This window comes from Primulina tabacum, chromosome 15 (genome assembly GCF_025594145.1).
Source record: "Primulina tabacum isolate GXHZ01 chromosome 15, ASM2559414v2, whole genome shotgun sequence".
Lineage (NCBI taxonomy): Eukaryota > Viridiplantae > Streptophyta > Magnoliopsida > Lamiales > Gesneriaceae > Primulina > Primulina tabacum.
Window position 1 is genome coordinate 1,848,757 of NC_134564.1, and position 26,909 is coordinate 1,875,665.

Here is a 26,909-nt window from a genome sequence, read left to right on the forward strand (position 1 = left end):
TGTTCGATTGTTCGCGAACTTTTGTATTATATTTAAAAAATAAATAAAATATTATTAAGGATATATATATATATAATATTATTAAGTATATATATAATATATATAATATTATTCGAGTTCGAATATATATATATATATATATATATATATAATATTATATATAGTGTGTGTTCCATCTCAGTATAGATTTTTCACCTAGTGAAGTTGCTCGAACTCGATTAAAGTCTTTTGAAAGATGTATCTTCCACAGCGAGTAATTCCTTTTACACAAAAACTCATGGGAGACTGTCTCACGGGTCAATTTTGTGAAATAGATATTCTACGTAGGTCACCCACGAAAACGTATTATTTTTTATGTCAAATATATTAAATTTTATTGTAAATATGGACATGATTGATTCGTCTCAAGAATAAAGATCAGTGAGACCGTCTTATAAAAGATCTACTTTTTTTATATTCTAATATCATTAAATCTAGTGAATTTCTAATATGTTAATAAAAATTGATGTTATTTACTGATAATCTAAATACTAAAATTCGTCAAAATGTTTGGTGAATTGGTTACCTTAAAGCAAAATAACGAATCACACGAATGGACTTAAACGACACGTGCAAAAAAAACTCCACATTCTTGTACATAACATTTCATGATCAAGGATTCTTGTCCGTCACACTTTGACAGTCGCCCTATCTTTCAACAAAGCTTCGGCAGCCCTCCTCCCGGAGGCCAAAGCTCCATCAAACGTCGCGCTCGTCACATAATCTCCGCATACGTACAACCCCGGATTCAGCCTCGGATCCTTTACTAAATCAGTTGGTGGGCATTGGTTGGGCTGGGCAAATCCTATCCGGTACATTCGCAAGTACTGCCACGCACCCACTGAAGCCTTGCCGAACCAACCCGACAACTCCTCCATGACCCGTTCGGCCAATTCTTGATCCGGCACAGTTTCGTATAATCCGATTAGAGATACAGACACCAAGGCCTTTCCGGGAGGGGCGTAAGAAGGAGCCACATTTGTTGCAAAGAACATGTTGTTAACTATTCCTCGCCCCGACCCGTTTAAAAACAGTATCGGTTCATTAACCGGGACCTTTTCGCTGTCCACTGAGAAATACAAACAGACTGTGCTCCGCACTGGTTTCTTGACCCGATTGGAATCCATTTTTCCTGCCAGAAGATTCACAGCTTCAAATTCTTCAATGGCTACTATGACTCCAAGATCACTTTTCAAGACTTCCCCACTTTCTAACTTGACAATCACACCCTCCTCTGATTCTTGATCTAAAGAGACTACCCTTGAATTCAACTTGATCGAACCTCGGTTCAATTTTCCCGCCAATTGTTCGGGAATTGCAGAAATGCCATTCTTCGGGAGGGTGTTGTCCCCGAGTGCAAGACATTTGAATACGAAATTGAACAGACGGGAAGTGGTTTCAAGCTCTCTGTCGAAGAAAATCCCTCCAAAAAATGGTCGGAAGAATCTGTCGACCATTGAATCCGAAAAGCCAATTTTCCTCAACAAGGCAATAGTCTTGATTTCATCCGCAGTCAAAATGTCGTAATCAGATTGATTCAAAACCCCAATCCTAGTCAGTGCAATCAATATCTTATCAGCGAACGTACCAATGGGATTCGTCAGAGACCGCAAGGCATCGACAAAGTGCCGCAACGGGTCCGCTACCGTGAAGAAGCTTCCGTCGCAGTAAACGCGCGCACCTGAATAAAATCTTTGAAGATCAAGGGAATTGTAATCGAGCAGCTTTTGTGCTTCGGGATAAGCTGTGATAAAAATCTGGAAGCCTCGGTCGAGGGTGAATCCGTCGATAAAGTCAGTACGAACACGTCCGCCCACGGCGTCGGAGGCCTCGAGGAGGAGGAAAGGGACGCCCTCGGCTTGCAGGCGTGTTGCGGCAGCTAGGCCGGCTAGACCGGCGCCGATTACAACCGCGCCGGTTTTGTTGGTGGGTTGTAGAATTGGATTGTCACAGGGTGGGGATAAGTCCAGGGAGATTTGCTGTGGCGTTGCATTGAGTGGTTTCACAGAGATCAATTTTGTGACGTTAAAACAATGCGAGTAGGAAGGGAAAGAGAAGGGGAAGGAAATCGGAGCAACTATCATTGGGCCGTGGTGGCGGCGGTGGCGGCGGGAACTTTACGACTGCGCCGCTTTATATGCGGTTGGCATGGCTTACTTTATCCAAATTGGCTATTGGCTAGCGGTGTTTTTCTTGTTTAAAATTTAATATATGGAAATTATATTTAAATTTTAATTTGAAGGAACATATTTTTTAACAAAGAAAAGAAAAACTATAATTTTTTTAAAGAAAATATGAAAGAGCAAATACATTTTTCCATATTAATCTTTGGAAGAACAAAATTTGAGAGGCAAAAACTTTTGTGGCAGGATTTCACTGGTCGTATTTTGTAAGACTGATCTTTTATTTGAGTCACTCATGCAAAAAATATTAATTTTTATGCTAAGAGTATTAATTTCTATTGTGAATATCGATATGATTAACCTGTCTCACAAGTCTCACAAAAAAACGTCTATAGTCCAAGAAAGTAGTCGATTTACATTGAAATTTATTAAATTGTAGGAATATTATAACAATATATAGTAACAGTTTTTATTCAACATTCAATTGGGACTTAAACAATAGAAATATCCGAAGCGTCTACACAAGTTCCACCTCAAGAACTTCATAATTTACACATTACACAAAGATCACAATTGAATGTAAAAATAAATAGTGGAACCAATTCAAATCCCATCAACAGCATTATTAAGATTTCCCCCTAGCAAGGACAAGAGTCCACCACCATGAACTCTACCCTCAGGAACCGCAAAATCCAAGCTCTTTCTTGCAACCTCGCCGCTCCTCTCTACTCGCTTCTCCGAATCCAAAGGTCCTGAGTAACACGACATGGTCTTCATGGACAAAGGAACCAAAACCTGAGGCGGGATCAGCTCATGCCGCTTTTGTGCCTTTTCTAAAGAGTCGATAGAATCGGATATTATGCTCACTCCGGATGAAGAACACGTGTTTTCGAAGCTGCTCCTAGCGGTAGAAGAAGAGGGTACTAATCCATGGAAGAGCCCCGGTCCTATCATTCCACCTTTGCTCTTATCTCGACCAAGAACCAAACTACCATGTGCTGCACATAGCCCACTCTTCCCCCTAGCAAACTTCTCGCACTTTCCATCGCCCCAGTTGCACCTCTTTCCGCCACCGTGTGCCTTGCAAAAATCTGTGCTTCCTTGAGCACTCTTATCACAGTTCTCAAATTTGCATCGCTTCCCACCTCCGTGTTTGACACAACAATCTGTTTTCCCACGAGCGCTTTTAGTACATCCCGCGACAGCACACCTCTTTCCCCCGCCATGAGCAACACAGAAATTTGTGCCACCATGAACACTTTTCGGGCATATCCCTCCACCATCAAATAGGCAACGCTTCCCCCCACCATGCCCTTTGCAGAGAGGAGTGCTCCCTTCCGCACCTTTGTTGCAACCGGCAAATATGCATCGTTTCCCTCCACCATGTGCTTTACAGAACATGGTGCTTCCCTGAGCCCCCTTGGCACAGGAGAGAAACTGGCACCGACGTCCCCCACCGTGAGAGATGCACAGGCCAATCTGCCCCTCAGCACTACGGGGGCACCCTTCGACCTTACACCTCTTTCCACCACCATGTTTGATGCAGAGCCCGGACTTGCCGCGTGCTGCTTTGATACAACCTCCTGCAAATCCGCAACGTCTGCCCCCACCATGGGCTATGCAGTGATCCGTCTTTCCCTCAGCACTTTTAGTGCATCCTAGATGCTGGCACCGATTCCCTCCTCCATGAGCTTTGCAGTAGGCAGTACGACTCTCAGCACCTTTATTGCATCCGGGCTTCTGGCATCTCTGGCCGCCTCCATGGCCAATACACAGACCCGTTGCTCCTCTTGATCCTTTTATACATCCAGAAAACTTGCATCGTTTTGTGTTGCTCCCTCTGCGATCTGAAGAAACTGTAGCACTTCCAGGCTCGGATACTGCACTCATGGTGTAAGTCGAGATAGCAGAATGTTCAGAACTCAGCTGCGAAAGTTGTATATTGGATTTCCCACTGATTTCAAGAAATTTATTTGGGGTCAACAAAATCTCAGAGGCTTCCATCCTCGGTGCCAGAATAAGTCTTCTCATGTATCCACCCGATTTCTTAGCTGATGTAGAACCCTCATCATCTATATGGGCAGTAAGTCTACTGCAATCTGTATAAACTTGATCTGGAAGACGAGTTGCATCAGAAGGACTTTGAGTGGAAGCTGAAAACTCGAGTACATTGGAAACCACATCCGTACCACCAGACAGCCCTAACTTTAAAATCGAGTCACGTTGAGATGATAGTTCTTGATTGAACATATTTGCAATTTCTTTGGCTTTACTATGCACCGAAGGTGAATACTCATTCGAATATGCACTTGTGGTTGGTCCTAGTCCAAGGACTAATTTGCACCCATCATCTGGTGCATTCGTGCAATTTCCTCGACCACCACTGTTACTTTGAATGCCACCAAATGTGGCAGTTTCACGAACACTATAGCCAAAGCCATCCAATCGTAGAGTGGTATCCCCGATCTTACCATTCTTAGCGAAATCACCACAAAAAGCCGAATACATATTCTTTTTTAGGTTAACTTATCCCTGTACTATCTAAATGAAGAAATGAAGGGCCAGCTGGTTGGATGAATGCCACTAGAGTCTAATAGGAAAGTCCATAAATTAAAATGAAAAAAACAAGAGAAATAAAGTGGAACAAACTACCTCCACCGCTCACAAAACCAGATGTATCCGACCTATCCATTCAATTAATTTCTTAGGAGAACCACTGCACTTATAAAGAGAACCGGAATTTGGTTCTTAAACAGGAAAGTAGAGTAACTTCGACCCAAGCAGCCATTCCAACTGCTGCCAGTAATATAGAGTCCTTAAAATTCGATCACCTGTTGTAAGAAAACGAAGAGGTTTACTTCAGGAACTTATGATTAAGAATAAATGAATTGCGTGGTTTAAAGTACAATGAACAGCTCCCATGAAGTTACGCAAAATTACGAGGGTAAGTTTCAAGAACAGCTGCAGCTTTACAGGAATACTAATTACTAAGTGTGTAACATATATATATATAGACACACACACATATATACAGTCCATGTCAAAACAGATCTTTACTTTCTCGAATCTAGAATAGCTATGGCACTAATCAAAGAAATTATTATAGACCAGTGATAAATATTCTGAACGGGATGAAAGCCAGTGACTATGGAGTATTGGATCTTTAAACTATACCTTGTTAGCATTTGGTTAAACTATAGAGATGCTGAAGCAGTGAACAGGTCAGTTGGCAAGCAAATGTAATTTTTAACCAGCAAGACACCAAGAAACTCCCCTAAAGGGCTAAAAAATATCTCAATATATGCATTCAGGTCAATTCTAACATGAAAAACCACTTCAAGAATTCCTATAGCCCAAATTTGGAAGAAAAAAAAAGGGTGGCATGAACTCTAACTCCTCCATCCGACAATAGTTTCTAAAGTTAATTTTACAACAAAACTATGGTTTAATATATAGTATTTGACTTCCTACCTAATGGAGAAGAAAATGGAAAGTCTTTCACAAGAAAAAACTGAAGTTTGCGATTCTGAGCTGAATACAATAAACAGACAGTTGAATAGATTGTCATGCACTTTGCCTAAATTCAAGTGGAGTAGATGGGATTGAAAACCCACCGATTCACGATCCATTCTAATTCCGTTGACATGAGACAAGCTATGAGATAAATCTAATCATCAGTTTCCCATGTTTCTATTGACACCTTCGCCTACCAAACTACATGGCAGTAAGATAATCAAGAAAAAATCACAAGTTGACTTAAATCAAACTGAGAAGACCAGTTTGAGGATTTTGCTTTCACAGCATTAAATCTGAGATCTGAAAATTTACCATACGAAATATAATATAATGGAATAAAAATTAAATCTTATCACAGCTATACTAAATAATTAAGAGTAGAACTAACAAAAACCAACCATAGACACCACTGCTTCTGAAGAATATGACAAAGCACAAAACACAGAAATCCAGAGAAAATAAAATACAACCAAGACAATTGACCAATTAAATAACACAGCAGTCCAAGAGTTTATGTCAGTTCTTTTCAAATCCTGAATGATCAACAGCCAAAAGAATACAGGACTAGCTTCCCGTGAACCAAATGCAGGAAGAAAAAAAAGAATCATAAAAAAACACCATAATATCATACAAACTGGTTCTTGTAATTCCCAAAAAAAAAAAAAAACAAAACAAAAATATAATCAGATCCACAAACAAATTACTGCACATAATCCACAAAGAACTCAGTTTCTGCTCAAACAAACAAATTTACAGCCCTTCAAAAACAGAAAATTCTGTAAGCAAAAAAAAAAAGAATATTACACTTTACAATGGAAATCCCAGAAAAAGATGGAAAATTTCTCAATCCATCGCGGCACCCAGTAATTTTAATCTAGTCTGCATACAGAAAACGGAGAGAACAAAAATTTTGAGTGGATTCCAAAGTACTGCGTTGAGAAAAGAGAGAACGCTTTAATAATGCCCCGTCAAGTGTTAAATAACGGTAGCCAATCAAATAAAAATTATTAATTTTAATGACATCAGCGAAACAACTGTTGAGGTTTTAGGTTTGCTAATTTGGAGTACTTTTTGGGGAAAAGGAGAGGCACTGGTCTGACCAATATGCCCCGGATGAGTGAGCACCATGGAGCGAGGGAGAGGGTAGTAAGGACTTTTCATCGACTGATTTAATCAATGGTGGTTGCTTGGGTTTGGGAATATTTGTTGGGCTGATGGAGTTGTCCCCGATAGCAATAAATTTGATTTGTCTCTTGGCGATCTAGCTCGGCTCGTCTCGTCTCGGTTCGACTCAGCTCATTTTAGATTCGAGAAGCTCGTTTCTTCCATTTAGCTTTGTTGACTTAATTGATGTTTCACTAAAAAAAATAGTTTTTCTTTACAAATTTATGGCGTGTTTGCAAAATATTATACATCTAAAGAGTGAAAAGATTCTTAAGAATTCGAAAAAATCAGAAGTTTGTAGTGTTTGAAAATAAAAGTGAAAAGTCGAAGAAAAAAATTAAGATGGGGAGTTAGAAAAATAAGTGACTCTCTAACACTAGTTGTTTAATAAACTACCATAAATACCTTTGTTGAAGTGTCTACGCAAGATATGGTTTGATGATGTGATATGAACATGATGTAAAAAGTAATTTTGGGTTAAATAAAATATAGTAGATGATTGTATCTAAAAAAAATTCTACTTATTCACCAAAAACACAAGAATCACTTTTGAAAAATTAAAATTTGGATTTGAATTAAATTGTACATAAACAGAGTTTGGAGTTAAAAATACAACAAAAAACCGATTTTTTAAGTGAAAAATAATAATCACGTTGTTGCAAAAAGTCGTTTAATTTTTAAAAAATAATATATTGGTGAAAATTCAAGAAAACATTTCTTATTTTATTTCCAATAATTTGAGTTTTTGTGTTCTAAATATTATGTTTGAAATTTAAAAAGAAAAAAAAAATTAGTTATTATAATTATAACAAGGGCCAACAAAGTCGTTTTACATTTAAAAAAAAAAATCATCTACGACTAAAACTTTATTTTATTGGGTGATGGAATGGAATCTACAATAACTAGGTACACGATTCCTGGAATCTCGTCTTTTGAAACTGTCCTGGTACTCTATGCATTAAAACTTGTACGTTAATTTGGCTCCCTTTGTACCCGCGTATGCTCCGTGTTGAGTGTTTCTACGCCACGTCGCCCTTCCCATTATATGAACAACAAATAAAATTTTTATATAATCTATTATAAAAATACATTTTATTATTAACATGACAAAAACTTGTGTGAAATAATCTCAAGGCTCGTATTTATGAGACAGATCTTTTATTTGGGTCATCCTTGAAAAAATATTAATTTTTATGCTAAGAGTATTATTTTTTATTGTAAATATCGGTAGGGTTTCCCCTTCTCAAAGATAAAAATTCATGAGACCGTCTTACAAAAAACTTACTCTATGAACACATGATTAATTAGAGTCTGTCATCTAATCGATTCGACAAAAATTAAGAGTGCTTGTTACCTCTAAAAAAAGTGTTTTTCAGTAATCATTTAAAAATATCAGTTTTGTATTTACTTCTTTAGTTTAACTAAAATTTCAAAATTAGTCTCATAGTGATTTTGACTTTGCAAAAGTGATTATGATGTTTTGGTAAATAAATGAAAAATCCTTTTTTACATTTTCAATTCCAATAATTTTTAAAATAGAGAAGTGTATTATCTAATTAAAGATATTCTTTTTTTAAAAAAAGCTAATATTATAATTATTTATTTGTAAAACATTCTAAATTAAAAATTTTAGATTTTCACTTCATTTATAATAGATGTCCACTTTTGATTTTTATTACTTTTTTATCATCTATAAATTTATTCACTTTTCTAAAAACATAATCTTTTGTAAGTAATCTCTAATTACACAAAACAATCTAACTTAATTAAATCTTGTTTTTTTTAGAGCTTAAATTAAAAGGGATGGTTCTAGTTATAAAATAAAATAAATTTGATTTTATATTTTATATTTATATTAAACAAAATTGAAATAAATAGATCCGTGAACCTAATAATGTGAAGAATAAATTAGAACACGTTGGGCAAAAGGACAAAAGTGCTGGCTGCTGGTACCAGGGAGGGACACGTGTCGGAAAGAGACAGGGCTTTTTAAACGAATATGATTGGCTGAAAATTCTTTAGAAGAGTATTACCGTGTGACGCCTCAACAACGTAATGGGCCCCGCCGGGGATTTTAATTACAACGCACGCAACTTGGTTAATTTCAATTTGCACCTCAAATTTGCCCCATTTTGCATTTGTCCTCTATTACCCGATGGCAAGAGTTAATTAGTATATAGATATATTATATTAGAATTAAATTTTGCTGCGACACTACAAGAAAAACGATAGGATTAACGATCATTCAAAATAACTGTGTCTAATATTAGCTACGGAATATCTAAAATCGTCGATACTAACTAAAATTTTGTTATATCAGTCTCTAATTTTAATCGAGAAATTTTAGATTTTCTAAATAAGCTATTATAGATAGACAAACATTGATATTCATTCCACTGTTAAATCACTTAACAATATAGTATATGATAATTACATTACAAAATTCGCATAAAATATTAAATTCTGAAAATACAAAATTTTTATGTTTAGTTTAGGGTTTAAAGATTAATTTAAAAAAAAATTATTTTGCATACTAAAGTAATGAGCATTTATAATTTTGCTCATTTAAAATGTGTCAGCTTAATTATTAAAGCCTAAAATTTATAAGAAATAATACATATAGATTTATCATTCTATGATTGATGTAAAATTGCAATCTACGTTGATATGACATCAACGTAACATTGATGTGTATATTGTCACATTAACATTCTAGATGAAAAAAGAACTAAAATTGTTAAAAATCGAACAATACAAAACTAAGATTGAAATTCGATAACATAAAATATCAAAACAGTCAAAAAAAATATATATGTAAGACTAAAATTAAAGTTTTTCCTTACAACAGTTATGGTTTAAAATATAAATAAATCCCCATTAAAATAAATTATGGTTTTAAAATAGAAGTGAATCACTCAACATAATTAGAAACGTGGCCCCGCACATTAAAACGGTCAACTCTCCTAATTTGCTTCGCTCCATCAATTGTCAACTATTTTGCTCAAAATGATTGGTAACACTTTTCTCTTATTTTGACATAATTCGCTTGATAGAAAAATCAACCTTAAAAAAAATTTATCAACCTTTCGCCGCGACAAAGCAACAAAATCGAGTCCTTAATAAATTCACGACCTAAATTTGTTGTTACTTAATATTATCTTTGCTTTTACAAAAAAAAAAAAAAAAATCGTTTATAGAGAGTCATGTCGGTTATACGATACTCTACAATATAATTTATCGATGCAAAATCAATTCACCGTCATTCCTACAATTATTTTGTGATGATTTTATTTATACCTGACTGTCACATATCGTACATTCAAAACATCATTTGATGCGAACGATAAAACCTTAATTGATTTGTTTCATTTAATGTTTGACTCAAATTTTATGAGACAAGATTATAATTATAAAAGATGATGTTATTCATGATATTTTGGAAAAGGGATTGCGAGAATTCAAATGAAATTCCAGATGCATGTTGTGTGCTTGTGTGTTAAATAATTAATTTTCGTTTCATGTTGATAACACAAGAGCACAATACTAACTTCTGATACACACAATATATTAAGTTTTTGTACGTTTATGATGAACTACGCTTTCAAAATTACCTAACTCCAATGGAATATCTTATTTGTGTGATGTAACCGATTGGATGGATATTCAATTGCGCCCACAAAAGAAGCTGAATATTCAAGGAGATACAGAGGCACACACGTTGGATTAATAATTTTATATTGAATTCCATTTGGGATTATCTTAAATAAATGGCCTGTCCTTATCTTACCAAATCCTTTGATTAATCACAATTATTTTTGTGTGCTAATATTAAAACTTGAAATCATGTTTGAAGATTAGCAAACTTAAATAATTTTTTTTATGTTTGAAAAAAATAGAAATTTTATTAAATGTTTTATTATAAATATATATGCAGTAATTTTTAAAATGTATATGATGAATGAAATTGTAGATTATAATATTAATAAAATATTACTGATATTTTCTCGTCAAGGCAAGCAAGTTTGCCTATTTGATATATTTACCTTGACAAAAACTTGTATGAGACGGTCTCACGGGTCGTATTTTGTGAGATATATCTCTTATTTGGGTTATCCATGAAAAAATATTACTTTTTACGCCAAGAGTATTACATTTTATTGTGAATATCGGTAGGGTTGACTGGTCTCAGAGATAAAGATTCGTGGTACCATCTCACAAGAGACCAACTCATCTGCTTTTTTTGTATTCCAAAGAGATTTTTGATAGAAATTTCTTAAATATTTAAATCAAATACATTAACTATGTAATATTTTTGTCGTTAAGTTTAATACTGATCTTGGAGAAACAACTTGTTCACCCTATATGATAATAAATAATTTATAACACGATAATAATAAATTGAAATATATGAATAATAAAATATTGTATAATTCTATTTAGCATGAAACTTCAGTGATTGAAAACATGAAATAAATATATGAAAAATAATTAATGTCTTATCATTCGTATCAAATAATTAAAATTTTATCCTTCGGGTTTAAAACTTGACTATGTTCTATCTTAATGGAGATGGTTTCATATTCCTTGTAATGATTTTTTTTTTTTACGTCACACTCTGTTAATTAACTCAATATCGATTATTATTATCATTTAAGGATTTGGTTTGGAGTAAGAATAGTTATGTGATACATATGTGCCACAAAAAGAACTAGAGCACCAATGAGAAGCCATTTATATATGTATTTGTTTTAATATATTCTCTTGATTTATAATCGTTCATATAATCAAATGAATGACAGTTATTGCATAATTGATTAACAAAATTAAGATGATATTTAACTTTATATATGTTAAAAAAAAAAAGAATACTATGTTGGGATGAAACAAATCTTGATGCCTAAGAGTTTCTCCAACCTTGCACCAAAATGATGTGAGAAGCCAAATTTGGCGCAGGGAAAATCTCTGCGCCAAATTTGGTGCCATATTTTTTTTTTTTATAAATTTATTTGTTTTTAATAATTATTAATAATATACAAATAATAATTAATATTTGTTTTATTAATTTAATAATTTTATATTTAGCATAAAAAATTAATTATAATTAATTATTAATTTTATAAGTAAATGTTTAATTATTGAATTTTTTAATATTTATTTATTTATTTATGTTAATTATTAATAATTAATAATATTTCAAAAATATTCTTTTTGGTGTGAGATTTGAAATAAGTGGGTTGAAGATGTATCTTATATTTGGTGCAAAAATCGCACTAATTTAATGTAAAATTTACATCAAAATAGATTTTGTGGTTGGAGATGGCCTAAGATTAAAGATTGACAACACTTTGTTCATGTAAATGTCTATAAACATTGGTAAAACTTTGTTTATGGTTAAAAAATAAGATTTCATTTGTGTTTATACATGTTAAAAAACAAATTAGAATACTATGTTGGGATGAAAAGAATCTGGGCGCACATGAATAAAGATTGGTGAAACTTTGTTCATGGTTATGACCGTTCGTATAATCAAATGAATGACAGCTATTACGAAATTGATTAAAAAATAGAATTAAATGCAAGTTTATCTGCACTAGAAAAAAGAAGCAAATTAGGGTACATAAAACAAATCTTGATGCCTAATAATCCAGATTGGTGAGACTTTGTTCATGTCAATGGTTATAATCGTTTTATTTAAATAATAATAGATGAAAATTTTTAAATTAAAATACTTATATTATTATTATTATTATTATTATTATTATAGAAGATGTAGTTTCAATATTTATTTAAAATCAATATTTTGGAAAATGGCCAGAATAGGAAACTTGTTTCAAAGAAAATTACTAAATAATTCAATATCAATCATTGTTTCTGCCAACTGCAAGATGTCTTCCTTGATTTTGTTGGTGGCAAATATTATAATTAAGTCGAAAATTTATGTGAAACGGTATCACGGGTCGTATTTTGTGAGACATATCTCTTATTTGTGTCATCCATAAAATAATATTAATTTTTATGCTAAGATTATTACTTTTTATTGTGAATATCGGTAGGGTAGACCCGTCTCACAGATAAAAATTCGTGAAACCATGTCACAAGAGACCTACTCTATAATCAAATATTATTTAGAAATCGTGTGATCATGAATTTTTCTTTCCCAATTTGAGGAACGATTTTTCATGTAAAATTGTGTGTATATATATTTGCAATTCTTGTTTTATAATGGAATAGAGTAATTCAACGTTGGTTCATATATAGTTTTTTTTTTTTTTTTGAATTTTTCTAAATTATCTCATCTTTTAAGTTAATCTTCCACACTATAATTTCATTTACAAACAATTTTTCTCTTTCGGTTCGAATTTCAACAATTAATAAAAAAAGAAAAAATTTGTGTGAGACGGTCTCACGGGTCGTATTTTGTGGAGACGAATATTTTATTTGAGTCATCCATGAAAAAATATTACTTTTTATACTAAGAGTATTACATTTTATTGTGAATATCGGTAGGGTTGACCCGTCTCACAGATAAATATTCGTGAGACCGTTCAGACATACTCTAAATTTTTTTTTCTAAATTAATCGTGTCTATTTTAATTAGCTTTAACCATATAATAAAATTAAACATTTTTTTAATGTAATATAATATAATAAAAAAATTAAAGGCTCAGATGCGCCTCTGCAAAGTCGTCCTCCGAATCAGACGGTTGTGGAGACCCAATCACCACTGGGAGCGCAAATTAATCCTCACAGCCTAATTTTCATTGCACCAGCCGGGAATCGAACCCGGGTCTGTACCGTGGCAGGGTACTATTCTACCACTAGACCACTGGTGCTGTTGTGCAATGATGATGGAATATAATATATTTATCTGCAACTTAAAACCCATAGAAACATAATTACACTAAAAAAGTTTGAAGATGCATTAGTTTAAAAATCTCATGTACTTGTTGACTTTTCTTTTTCTTAAATAATGAGAATGAGACTGCCCATTTTTCAAAAGACTAATTAACCATTTGTGAGAGAATATTCGAATTGGGAGAGTAAATAAACGTTTAACTAATTATTATAAGTTCGATTATCTCTATTAACATTTTTCTCAGACGAGCTTATTGTATATGTTTTGTACTGTACAGTTTTTTCTAGTTAGCGTGACTTGCAAGATATTACATTCGACTAGAGTTTTATCCAATACATACCAAATGGTAGCTATTATGAGTTCATCGTCGTAAAAGAAAAAAAATAATTAGACTTAACCATAAAATAAAATTAAATCCTTTTTTTTTTTAATGTGTGCTGTGTGCACGTGTGTTGAAAGTAAAAGTCATCTACATGACAGCAAAGCCGACTGCCTGCTTTCACGAAGAGACGAAACTAAACCCGTAAATAATTGTGCTATCTGTTGAGCCTAAATTTAAAACAAGTGTAAGAGCCCAGCAAGTCTTATAATTAATAAATCACCGGCAAACTGAGAAAAAAGAAAATTGCAGACAAATCTTAGTCTTCCTTTAAATTGGCATTTAAAAATAATTAATTTTAACAGTTGGTATTCAAGGAGCTAACTTTTAACTTGAGATTTATTGATTATTATTTAAAAATAATATTTATTTTAATAGTGTTTTATGATTTTATACAATTATGATAATTTACTTTATCTGAATATTCATACAAGCTTCTTAAATAAAGCTATTGAATATATTAAAGGTATCATAAGGTCCGTATTTCAACGCAAGACACAAAACTCATTAAGAAGTGTACCGTATATTCTAAAGAGGTTCCTAGTCGAATCCGCCGCCTAAATAATGATAAATGTCGCTTGAGCTTGAGACCAATATCAGTGATGTAAACGTCACGTTTCATTGGCAATGACATGAAGATATCCATTCATACTGACGAGTGATTATTTGATGATACACTAAACAACCCTCCATCAGACTGTCCAAGTGGTTATCACTTATCGAGTGGGATAGTCCACGGTTATGGTTGTACAACATTAGCGTTTTGACCTTGGAAAACGTGGATGCTCCACGTACTAGCATGCACTTTGATCCGTTTACCGACTCCATTGAAGGTCATAAGGTGGAGATGTTAAGCGTAGTTTCGAAATACGTAGGAGCTGATATATTGTAATCGGTGATTCACGATATCTCTTGATTTATCTTGAAAATTTTATATTCACGTTATCCCTTGATTTATATGTTTTGTGATTATTATTTAATACACCTAACGTTTGTTCCTCGTTAGCTAGTATTTTGATCGATTATTTCTTAGTAAGCTTTTGGGCACACCACCAATTAAGCGGATCAAACTATATTCAGTATCTATATATAAATTATCTTAGGCGGAATCGAGAATTTCTTTCGAAAGCAAAAATGAAGTTTTTATAAAAAAAATAAAAAAAACATTAATTATTATTAAATATGGACACACAAAAATATTGATATTTAATTTATATTATGTTAACTTGTTCCATCAAAAGGTAAATTTAAAAGACTTTTTTTATTTGCTACCAAGTTAAAAACTATATAATTACAAAAAATCCTTCTTTTTTCTTTTCATTGTTTAATTTAATGATGATTTTGGAAGTAGCAAATATATTAAACATGAATATATCAGTAAAAAAAAGAATAAATATTGATAAATATAGACATTTGACCGTAAATTTAGGACAAAGAAGAAAAAAAAAATGAAATTAGAATACATAATGCATAATCATATGTTAGCTTGACACATGTCAAAGACTACACTTCTGGACCAACTGACCAGCAATCCAATGAGTTCGACAGACGGGCCAGAGGACAACTAGCGTTCCATCTGTTGAGGCATAAATATTCTTGAAAAATTTTTGCTCGACGTGACCATTACAGCAATGAAAAATTTGATCCTTTTGCAGAAGAAAATGAGGGAGGAAAAAATCAGATCTCAGTTAAGTTAGCTGCTGCAATAGTTTATGATCTCTAAACTCTGATACTGCCGGGATTATGACATTCCATGAGTTGTAATCAGGAGTAAGACCTCTTCCCACCATTTCCAGAAACAACATTAAAGCCTTTTGCGGCTCCCCTTCACTGCAAAAGGCATTGATTAAGAGACCATAGCTTTCAGAATCAGGCAAGAAGCCTCTCATCTTTAAGTCCTCCACGAGCCTCAACGCCCTCGTCGTTTTTCTCTGCTCACAGAGGCCGTTGATTAAACCATTAAAAGTTGAAGCAATGGGAAAATAACCGAGGCCCATCATTTGATTCATGAGCTCTACTGCTTCCTTTATGCATCCTTTCTCACAAAATCCTTGAATTAAACTAGCATGAATAAGAGCACTTGGACATCTTCCTGCTGCAGTCATCTCCTCGAAAACTTTCTTTGCTTCAACCGTATGGCCATCATGACACAAACGTAGGATTCTTGAACTCATATCTACAGCTGTTGGAAACAAATTTCTCATGTTTTTTAGAAACTCGAGAGCTTCAGTGATTAAATTCTCCCTGTATAAACCATATAGAATGCTATTGTACGGATTGATACGACCAAGAAAACTCCCTTTACCCTCTTCTATTAGTTCAAAAATCCTGAGCCCCTCCCGAGTCCTTCCATTTGAACACAATCCATGAATTAATGTCTCGAAAGTGGCAAAATCCCACTTTCACACCAGCCCTTTTCATTTCATGAAACATATCCAGAGCTGAATCCAACATGCCAGACTCACAGAAACTTGCAATCAAAATATTATATGTGTCAGTGTTTGGTAGGCATCCTTTCATCTCCATCTGTTTAAGAAAACCAAGTCCCGCTCTCACTTTCCCTGCTCTGACAAAGCCCTCAATTAGAGTGTTGTGAGCCACAACATCAAGAGTCCCTCCCTTTCCCTCCACTCTCTGTAATACCTCAGCTGCGTCCAAAACACGCCCAGCGTTGCACAAAACTTTCACCACCTTAGTCACTGAAACAACATCTGGTAAAAAACCGTTGCCGAAACACTTCTCCATCAACACAAGAGCCGGAACTAGATTGTTTTCATTGCAATATGCTGATATCATAATGTTGAAAGTAACGTCACTGTAATCCTCCATTTCACTCATTAAGCTCCTAGCTCGTCCCACCTTACCGTTCTTACAAAGAGCATAAATTAATGTATTATACACAACAACATTTATCTTAACTCCACGAGTTTTCATCACTCGCAAAAGTTTAAATCCATCCCCAATTCTATTCGTCAAGCAAAAACCTTTCATCAAAATCCCATAAGTGTAATCATCACCCTTTAAACCACTACCCATTATTTTCTTCCTATAGAATTCTCTTGCAATATCAATATCTTCCTTCGCTAGAACATCAAGAATTGAGTTCAACAATTTCAGAGAAGGGGCCTTCCCAAACTTAGGAAGCAAGTCAAGCACTCTTGTTACTTCCCTTATCATTCTAGCTCGTCCATAACCTCGGACCATTGTGATGAAAATATCATCATCTGGGCCTGAACCTATTGACTTGGGCATTTCTTCGAGCAGCTGCTCTACAGTCTCAAATTGACGGAAAGTGCACAGCTTGTGGATCAAAGCTCGATATGTGGACGGAGTATGGGTGAAGTTTGAAATCTCAGAGGCCCATTTAAAAGTTTGAAGAGCTTGGCTTGCTGTTTTTTGTTCTAAAATGAGATGTGCAATCTGCTGGTTAGTCGGGACAAGGACAGGGGATACCGAGATAAATCTTGATTGAACAGAGAAAATTAGCCTCTTTTGGATGAATATCGAGGTTAAATGTTTTGAAAGGTTGCAAAACTCCTGGAGATGCGAGTTTTTGTTATAGCTTCTTTGCATAAGACCGCTGCAAATAACGAAGGAAGCATATAAATGAATTACATCTTTAAATATAAAGCTTAATGCTAACGTAAAAGAACCAAAGATAAAATTATGCAAATCACACCAGAAAAAAAGGAAACGAAGAGGTTTACTTCAGGAACTTATGATTAAGAATAAATGAATTGCGTGGTTTAAAGTACAATAAACAGCTCCCATGAAGTTACGCAAAGCCAACCAACCAACCATAAACAGCACTGCTTCTGAAGAATATGACAAAGCACAAAACACAGAAATCCAGAGAAAATAAAATACAATCAAGGCAATTGACCAATTAAATACTACAGCAGTCCAAGAATTTATGTCAGTTCTTTTCAAATCCTGAATCATCAACAGCAAAAAGAATATAGGACTAGCTTCCCGTGAACCAAATGCAGAAAAAAAAAAAGAATCATAAAAGAACACCATAATATCATACAAATGGTTCTTGTAACTCCCAAAAAAAAGAACAAAAATATAATCAGATCCACAAACAAATTACTGCACAGAATCCACAAAGAACTCAGTTTCTGCTCAAACAAACAAATTTACAGCCCTTCAAAAACAGAAAATTCTGTAAGCAAGAAAAGAAAAGAATATTACCATTTACAATGGAAATCACAGAAAAAGATGGAAATTTCTCAATCCATCTCGGAACCCAGTAATTTTAATCTAGTCTGCATACAGAAAATGGAGAGAACAACGGATTTAAGTGGATTCCAAAGTACTGCGTTGAGAAAAGAGAGAGCGGTATATTTTATTTCTACTGCTATTTTGTTCAGAGTACATCCCCGAAATGAGGAAAAAAGGAGCCTTGCAAGCAGGTTGAGCATAGTTCGATTAAAATCGAAATAATCTATCAAATTGAAAATTTTGGTTTAAATGGTTCGATTTTATCGATTTTTTAGCCGGGTTATAGTTTCAAAATTAAAAAATTCGATTTTTCGGTTCGGTTCGGTTTACAGTTTTGATCCTCAGAAAACCGAAATAACCGAACCGACCATATTATATTTAACTATAGGGCTTTTGTATAATGGATTAATAAATGGACCTTAGTCATGTGACAGGTCCAATATTGACAATTGAAATTTTAAATTGTTATTGAAGCTCATATTGTTAAATGTATTGAGACAAAATCTATGTGCATTTTGGATTTGAAAATTAGAATTAATGACTCTGTATCCTTTTATTGAAGAGCTACTGTTTGAAATTGTATTTCAAATTGTTATTGCAGCTTATATTATTAAGCCATAAGTGTATTGTAATCGTATATGTTCTACTCATCTACTATCATTGTTTCTTTTATATGTGTTGCATCCATCAAGCATCAAGTGATGTATAATTTTATTTCTTAACAAAATGTTATAAAACTGTATATAATCGACCATATAACAGAACCGTATTACAAAAAAAAATTGGACCGAACCGTAAAAATGGTTTGGTTTTGGACTAGATATATTCAAAATCGAAAATCGAAAAACCGAACCGTTATAAAGAAAAAACGGACCGAACTGACTGACGTCCACCCCTACTTGCAAGTTGCAAGTGATTATTCAATACTTTTGTACTCTTTATTTAAAATTTAATTTTTTTATTAATGTATTTTAATTTTATATATAATAAAATTGGAGTGGAGAATAATTTACTTTTGTATCATTTATTTAAAATTTAATTTTCTTATTAGTGTATTTTAATTTTATATATAATAAAATTTAAAAAAGTTCAAATTCTCACGACTCATTTCTCATCATAGTTTGCAGAAACTATATCCAAATGTTAGTTCCGGAACAAGAACGAGACCCACCTTGACGAAGTTCCGGGGTGTGAACGTTGATACTTTAGGTCGTCGTTACGTAGATAGAAAATGCCGTATTATCGATGGAACGGCGCGGATCGACGAAACAAAGCATTAAAATTTTAAAAAATTGGGTTGAATTACCTCAAAGTCGAGGTGGGTCGAACTTTTTTTTTGGATCGAGCTTGACTCAAGAGTTCTTCATGCTTGGGTCGAGCTCCACAAAAGTGAAGAGCTCGGATATTTTGTGAAGAGCTCTTGGGTCTTGTGAAGAGGTTGGGTCGAGCTCTTCACAACTCACACCTGGGTCGAGCTCGACCCAGGTATGAAGACCCATGTATGAAGAGTGGATATTGCATTGCTGTAAAGTTTAATTGATTTCAATTTAGGTTAACATATGTACATCCAATTAATTTTTTTTCAAAAATTTAATTAATTATAACCCAAAACTTTCTTAATAGTATATTTCAATTTTGAGAGAGTTGTGAAAATTTCGATATATAACAAAATTTCGATATATAACAGCTTGGGGTTTTGGGTCGAGCCAATCACTACTGGGTCGAGCCACTCCACTCGACCCTTCTCGGCCCATTTTATAATACTTATTTATAGTTCCAGTATTTGGGATAAAAACAATTATTTGGTTTTTTATATTGATTTTGAGTTGAATTTATGTGATCCATATAAGCAGTTTTGATTAGAATTTTGTAGTTTCAGTACACCACAATGAAACAATTCATTGGGTCGAGGATAAGATCGTGTGGATAGAGCCAAAAGACCCAAAGACTCAACCCATCGACCCGGGTCGAGCTCGACCCAGCTTGTTGTATTGGGTCGTAAGGTGGGTCAAGCTCGACCCAAGCAGCTTGTTGTCTTGGGTCGAGCTCGACCCATCTTGGGGTTTTGGGTCGAGCCCAAGATGGGTCGAGCTCGACCCACCTCGACCCAAAAGGGAGTTTTTGGAGGTGGCTCGACCTACGTTCAGTACACGAATAACATGGAAACTCGACCCATTGAATACATTAAACATTCATTTGAGTAAACATGTTGGAGTGAAATTTGTTATGAATTTTTTAGGTTCCACTATTATTGTGAATTTTAGATATATTAAACATTCAGTCTATATTCAACTAACATAGGCTCGACTAAATGATATATTTTTAACATAAGGTCTACTATTGTTATGTATTTTTTAACAACTTACTTAAATTATAATATATAAATCGTATTAAAATGTTTACATAATTATAAATTTTTTATATACTTCATATACATTCTAATTATATTTAATTAGATCATCATAAATATCAATTATATATTATATCAAAAGCTCAAAATCCACCAACTCTATCCACTCGACCCAAAATCGACCCAAACCCTAAACCCTAAACCAAACCCCAAACTCCACTCACTCGACCCAACCTTCTCAACTCGACCCACTTTTATGTTATTCTATCAATTTGTTAAAAGTTCATATGATATGTATCATTTATGAAATCTATACAAATTAAGAAGAGTGAGTCGAGCTATACAAATTATGAAATTTATACAAATTATATATATTATTTATGAAATCATTTACCCACAATAAGAAGAGTAAAAATAGAAAAAGAAAAAAAAATAAAGAAAAAATAAAAAAAATTAGAAGAATGGGTCGAGCTCACTCCTTTTTTTTTAAGTTAAAAAGCTCGACCCACGCTTCTTATTTTTTATTTTTATTTATTTATTTTTCATATTATGAAATTTATACAAATTACATGTATCATTTATGAAATCATTTACTCACAATAAGAAGAGTAAAAAAAGAAAAAAAAAAGAAAAAAATAAAAAAATTTAGAAGAATGGGTCGAGCTCACTACTCTTTTTTTTATTTTAAAAGTTCGACTCACTCTATTATTTTTTATTTTTATTTTTGTTTATTTATTTTTCATATTATGAAATTTATACAAATTATATCACAATAAGAAGAGTAAAAAAAAAGAAAAAAAATTAGAAGAGTCATTTTTTAAAAAAATAAAAATAAAAAAAATTTAGAAGACGGGTCTTCTCATTTTTTATTTTTATTTATTTACTTATTTATTTTTCATTCTTCTATTGAAGAGTTCAACCAGCACCTCGACCCACTTTGGTTCGAATTCTTTACACCTGGGTCGAGAGTCTGAAAAATGGGTCTAATTAACTAATTAATGAGCTAATTAATGATCACACTTAATTAATAGATTCAACTCCCTTTTCTCGATTTTAAAAAGTCAAAACCCCTTTTATTTAATTAAATTTTAAATGGATCGTATATTTTTTATTGACCCGTCCATCCTGTATGCCAGCATCAACCATGGGATTTAGTAATTCATTGTTTTCTTCATTTGTCCACAACTTATACTTTGAATTCAAATCTTCCAAATTTTAAGCATGCAAAATACATAAAAATAATACAAAATAATAAGAAACAAGTATATTATGTCTTTATTCAATGTTCATTCTTTATTTCTTTCTCTATTTTTCAGTAAATTTATATTATTATTGTTTCAAGTAAACTTAAGTGGATGGTTTATTATGATCCAAACAAGACAATAACAAATAACAACATTTCAATACCATCTTTGCCAAACTCTGCCAACAAAAATACGATTGAACACATAAGGGAAAGAAAAGCAACAGAATCAAACAGCATATAACCTATAAATAAAACACAAAAAATCTGAAACTAAAACACCAAAACAATAAAACGACCAAGATGACAACGTATAGCACAAGAAAATCAAAATAAATAAGATCACCACATATGTCATGAAGCTGTTAATGTTGATGTTATAATTTTGTGGTGCTATTATTGACATCATATGTCATGAAGCTGAAGACGACGTATAACACAAGAAAATCAAAATAAAGAACCAACCATAGTTGTCAAGGGCGTAAGGCTGCACCGAGGCTATGGAGCCTGAGACGCAAGGCGCAAGGCGAGGCACGCGCCTTACTGAAACAAGACGCACATTTTTAACTTTAAAAAAATATATTTACCTTAGAATAAATATATTAAAATATGAAATAATTAAGTCACAATGTCACACAAAACAAAACAAAAAAATTTTAATAAGTTCATAGTAATTAGAAACATGATTGAAATTCTTCAATCATTCAAATCAAGTTCATCTTCTTCCATCGAATCATCGGAGGCCCCATTTGTGCTCTTATTGGACTTCGTCATTTTCTTGATCAACATTAGTTTCTTCAACTTCTTCATCCAAAAGATGTAAAATCAGTCTTTTACTGGTTGTTTTGGATGTAGATGCTCTCTCCCTTTCTTTTGTTTAGAGCTCTCTTCTTTTGGTTCCGGTGTTGGGTCGTTGGGTTGTTAGGGTTTGGGTTCGGGCTATTTTAAAAAAGTAATTAAAAAATTCACCCAAACGTGCTTGGGTAAACTTCCAAGGTTAGTCTAGGCGAGTGCCTGGATTCATTTTAGTGAATCGCTGCGTCTGGTCAACGAGGGTTTCCAAGTGCAGGATCTTCGCCTGTTGTTGGTGCTTCTCGCCTTAAACAACTATGGAACGAAACCAACAAGACACAAAGTCATGACAAATGTTATTTATCATTTTGGTGATATGTCTCCATGCGTATCTAACCTGGATACACATACTGTTAAAAGGATAAAATTGTGTATATGCTTGAAATTCTTTTAACTCACTTTCAATCCCAGTTTTAAATTTCCTGGATCTTTGAATAGCTCTGAAGAAGAAATCATGATAGGCATGTTTAGATAAGATAATATTCAATTAGAGAAAGATTTTGAATCTAAATGGGCATCAAACTCTTTCAACCAGCTAATCAAGAAAGTGTCTTTCCTAGTATAATCAAGAAAACAGAAGTCAGGGTTCAATTGTACTTTTCAAAGGAGATGTAAAATAATGAAACAAATTTTCAATTCAATTGTGTTCAAAATGTACATATATAAATACACGTGATATACAAAAAGAACAACAAATCATGTCTTTCTGCACATATATTTGCATATAATGATACAAGAATTTCATGGCAAGCAAACCTGTTAATGAAAGAGATAAGTGAGTATTTTTAAGGATGAAAAACCCATCAAAATCTTTGGTGTATTTTTGAGAAATTTTTTAGATTTTTTATTATTGTATATAATACTTCAATTACTTTTTCAAGAACCAATAAGAATATTGGATATCATTATCATTTATAGAGTTTAAAAAAAATAGTTTGAATATCAAATGATTTTTTAAAATTCTACCAAAATCTATTTTGAATACCACTGGACTTATATAGAATATATAAAAGTTTAGATTAAATATCTGTCGATTTTTAAACTCCGTAAAAAAACTTTGTAAATCTAAAATGAAAATACCCCTCTGCTAAACAAATATTCAGAGAATTTATTTATAGGAAGAAGTTTGGAAGTCTGTATTACTACTCTGTGGAAGAAGCCAAGCTTATTGGGCTTCTTCTTCTTGGACCGTGGCCCGGTTCCTACAGTGGTTAAGAATAGAATGATTTGTGCTTCATTGGGCTTTTCTACAATTGGGCTCAATCTGCCCAACTGAGTTTAAGACTCCAGTTATATATTCTCCTCGGAAAAAAAAAAACTATTTCTAAAAAAAATTGATGTTTAAAAGCCAATATAGTTTTTAGGGTTACTATTTCTATTTATATTTAAAAATTAAAAAATAAATTGAAGTGTTTTCCTTTTGGACTCGGTTTATCTACCCACAAAAATAAATAAATATTAACATTGATAATGGGCTTTTCTTTATGATTGATAATATTAGACATTTTTGGGGTTTCGAATTGAGCTCGGAATTTTTTTTGAACATATTATAGTTCTGTTCGAATTTGAAAAATGTGAAGCAAATATTTTTACTGGGTCGATTCATTTGCACCCTTACGTACTCCTCGTTTTCTTGTTACTGTCAAAATCTATCTATCACAAAATATTTTGAGAATATCTATTAGAGTAGGAGAGACGGTCTCACGAATCTTTATCTGTGAGACGGGTCAATCATACCGATATTCACAATAAAAAGTAATATTTTTAGCATAAAAAGTTATAATTTTTCATGGATGTCCCAAATAAGAGACTCGTATCACAAAATATGACTCGTGAGACCATCTCACACAGGTTTTTGCCGATTTATTAATCCCTTAAATAGTATATATGCTGAATCTATTTGAATATTACTATAGATCATTAAATTTAAAATAAAATGAGGGAGAATCAAGGAAAAAAGAAGAAGATGTGATTGATCAGCGGAACTTTGGAAATTGCATGCTTTGGAAAAATGGGTTTGGAAAAAGGTGATATTGGAATTTTCTCACCAATTTCCCACTATTTGAGGAAGCAATTTCTCATACTTCCATTATCATTTGTAAAGGATAAAATGATATTTTGGATGCCACTGACGACTTATAGTTAATTTGATATCAATATTTCCACAACTTTAAAGAAAAAGCATTTTGGATAAAGTATAAATTATCATGATGGAAAAACGTAAATATTATTGAAAAATGATATTAATTCTGAAAATTGTATTATTTCAACGAAGGATTGTTATAATAAAAAAAGTTTAAAATAACTTATCTCAATACATCGACGGTTCTATTTGATCTCCAAGAAAAATAATAATAATAATAATTTTATTCTTAAAACGACGCTTTTATTCGTGAAAATATTTTATCGTTATATTCTATTTTAAGTAAATTTTTGGTCATTTTTTTTTTTCATTCCAATTTACATTGCTTAGTAATAAAATAATTGATGATATTATTTGATAAAATGTTCCTATTGCCTTGATCACGAAACAGATTTAAATTGCAAAACTATGAATTTACACTAGCTAGCTACTATAGTTTATAGTTTATTTCTTTTTAATATATGTTTTATAATTAAGAAAAGTCTTAAATAAAATGGAGTATAAACATAGAACCAAAATTAAACACTAACTTTAAACCAAAAAAAAATACATCAGTAAATTATTATTTTTATCTAAATAATATTAAAACGTCTGCTATTCATTTTCTTAAAAAGTACTAGAATTTTTTTTTTAAAAAAACACTTACTAGCATCGGCCGATTTACTCCAATATTTCTATAAAATATTTTACACCATTTTAAAATAATAAATCCAACTAGTATTTGAAAATCAAAGAGATAATCAAATCGTCAAATCGTCTAGCATTTTACCAAACCTAAAAGGCAATAAATTTGAAAAGTATAACACATACTAAACCTCTCAAAAATCTCTCAAAAAACGTAAATAAATAGTCTTAAAAATCTTTAACATAAATCATAAATCATAAGTGCGGAAAATAGAAGCGCTGGTCCTCGGGTCATGTGCACATCCAGTCCAGTCAGATTAGGCATCCAAGCCTCCCTCATCATTATTATCATACTCACATGAATCAATCACCTAGTGAGTTTAAAGATTCAACACAACATATTTTTTATAACAAATAATAAGTAATACATATCACATGCAACAATGAAAAATACTTGTACTTAAAATAACATTTTCATCATAATGCATGAGCTTTAAACATAAACATTTTCATATTATCATAAACATATACATATAATTATCAACATATACATATTCATATTTATATTCGTGTTTTGTTGAATTCAGATCGTTGATTGTGACTTTCGTGTTCGTCTACGTGTTAGGCGATGGATCCATCTACATGTAACCACAGTACGGGGTGGCGGAGACACCAGCAACACTCTCACCGGTCAACTGTGCCTTGACCTTACGTATTAACATATCATCGTATTCATATCTGTATCCAAGGAAACACGATCATCGGGCTCCCACTGGGACCATAACCCTCACGATATCTCCAACATATCATCGTATTAGTCACAATCCCTTCCCATCCTTCAACATTTCGTATTATCACCACTTTAAAAAATCATGCATATACATATCGTTTTATTTTGAAACCAAGCATGCAATATGTCTTTTAAATGTCCATATTTAAATCATAAAAATCCATAAACATTTCAAAACCATAATTTAACTCATAAAAATGCTTAAACATGTAAAATATCATATTATCATATAAAACAGCATTCAGAGCACTGTCATGACGTTTACTAATTTTTAGGCGTAAAATTACCGTTTTAACCTGGACGTAAAATTCCTCGAATTTGACTTTTTCATAATTTCATTGACCCTAACATGTCTCAAATAATTATTTAACCCTAAATTAAAATTCTCACAATTTTATTTAGCTTAAATACTAGAATTTTTAAAGTATTCGTATTTAGCCGTTTTGAATGCGTTTTAATCCCGAGAAATTCCAAACTTTAATATAAAATTTCTAAATTTAAAAATTAGACTTTTATATTATTTTAGCCCTTGTGAACCACGACTCGACCCCCGTGAGCCATGTTTCGATTAATTTGCTCTTTTAAAACCCTAACTCGACCCTTAAA

At 32.8% G+C, this 26,909-nt stretch overlaps 3 protein-coding genes and 2 non-coding genes across 7 annotated transcripts; all 5 read right to left on the reverse strand.

The window, feature by feature from the left end:
• Positions 1 to 550: 550 nt before the first annotated feature.
• Positions 551 to 2,208, reverse strand: LOC142527332 (15-cis-phytoene desaturase, chloroplastic/chromoplastic-like). The gene has a single exon (XM_075632108.1). The coding sequence runs from the start codon at positions 2,121 to 2,123 to the stop codon at positions 669 to 671; it is 1,455 nt and encodes a 484-aa protein (XP_075488223.1). The 5' UTR covers positions 2,124 to 2,208; the 3' UTR covers positions 551 to 668.
• A 396-nt stretch (positions 2,209 to 2,604) lies between these two features.
• Positions 2,605 to 18,418, reverse strand: LOC142527420 (uncharacterized). Of its 3 annotated transcripts, none has more exons than XM_075632222.1 (2): positions 18,272 to 18,418; positions 2,605 to 4,993 (listed from the first exon to the last, which is right to left on the reverse strand). In XM_075632222.1, the coding sequence occupies exon 2, from the start codon at positions 4,668 to 4,670 to the stop codon at positions 2,766 to 2,768; it is 1,905 nt and encodes a 634-aa protein (XP_075488337.1). In that variant the 5' UTR covers positions 4,671 to 4,993; positions 18,272 to 18,418; the 3' UTR covers positions 2,605 to 2,765. The 3 variants fall into 3 exon arrangements, with proteins under 3 accessions (XP_075488337.1, XP_075488336.1, XP_075488338.1); XM_075632221.1 differs by lacking the exon at positions 18,272 to 18,418 and adding an exon at positions 6,483 to 6,691; XM_075632223.1 differs by lacking the exon at positions 18,272 to 18,418 and adding an exon at positions 6,490 to 6,638.
• On the reverse strand, positions 13,503 to 13,595 carry LOC142528180 (small nucleolar RNA snoR114). The gene has a single exon (XR_012815660.1). It is a non-coding gene; the product is annotated as a small nucleolar RNA snoR114 (small nucleolar RNA).
• On the reverse strand, positions 13,605 to 13,675 carry TRNAG-GCC (transfer RNA glycine (anticodon GCC)). Its single transcript has one exon. It is a non-coding gene; the product is annotated as a tRNA-Gly (tRNA).
• LOC142527422 (pentatricopeptide repeat-containing protein At2g17525, mitochondrial) lies at positions 15,474 to 18,410 on the reverse strand. The gene is given in 3 exon segments (XM_075632224.1): positions 15,474 to 16,479; positions 16,481 to 17,657; positions 18,272 to 18,410. Coding segments are annotated over 2 exon segments (1,884 nt in total). The 5' UTR covers positions 17,651 to 17,657; positions 18,272 to 18,410; the 3' UTR covers positions 15,474 to 15,765.
• Positions 18,419 to 26,909: the final 8,491 nt, after the last annotated feature.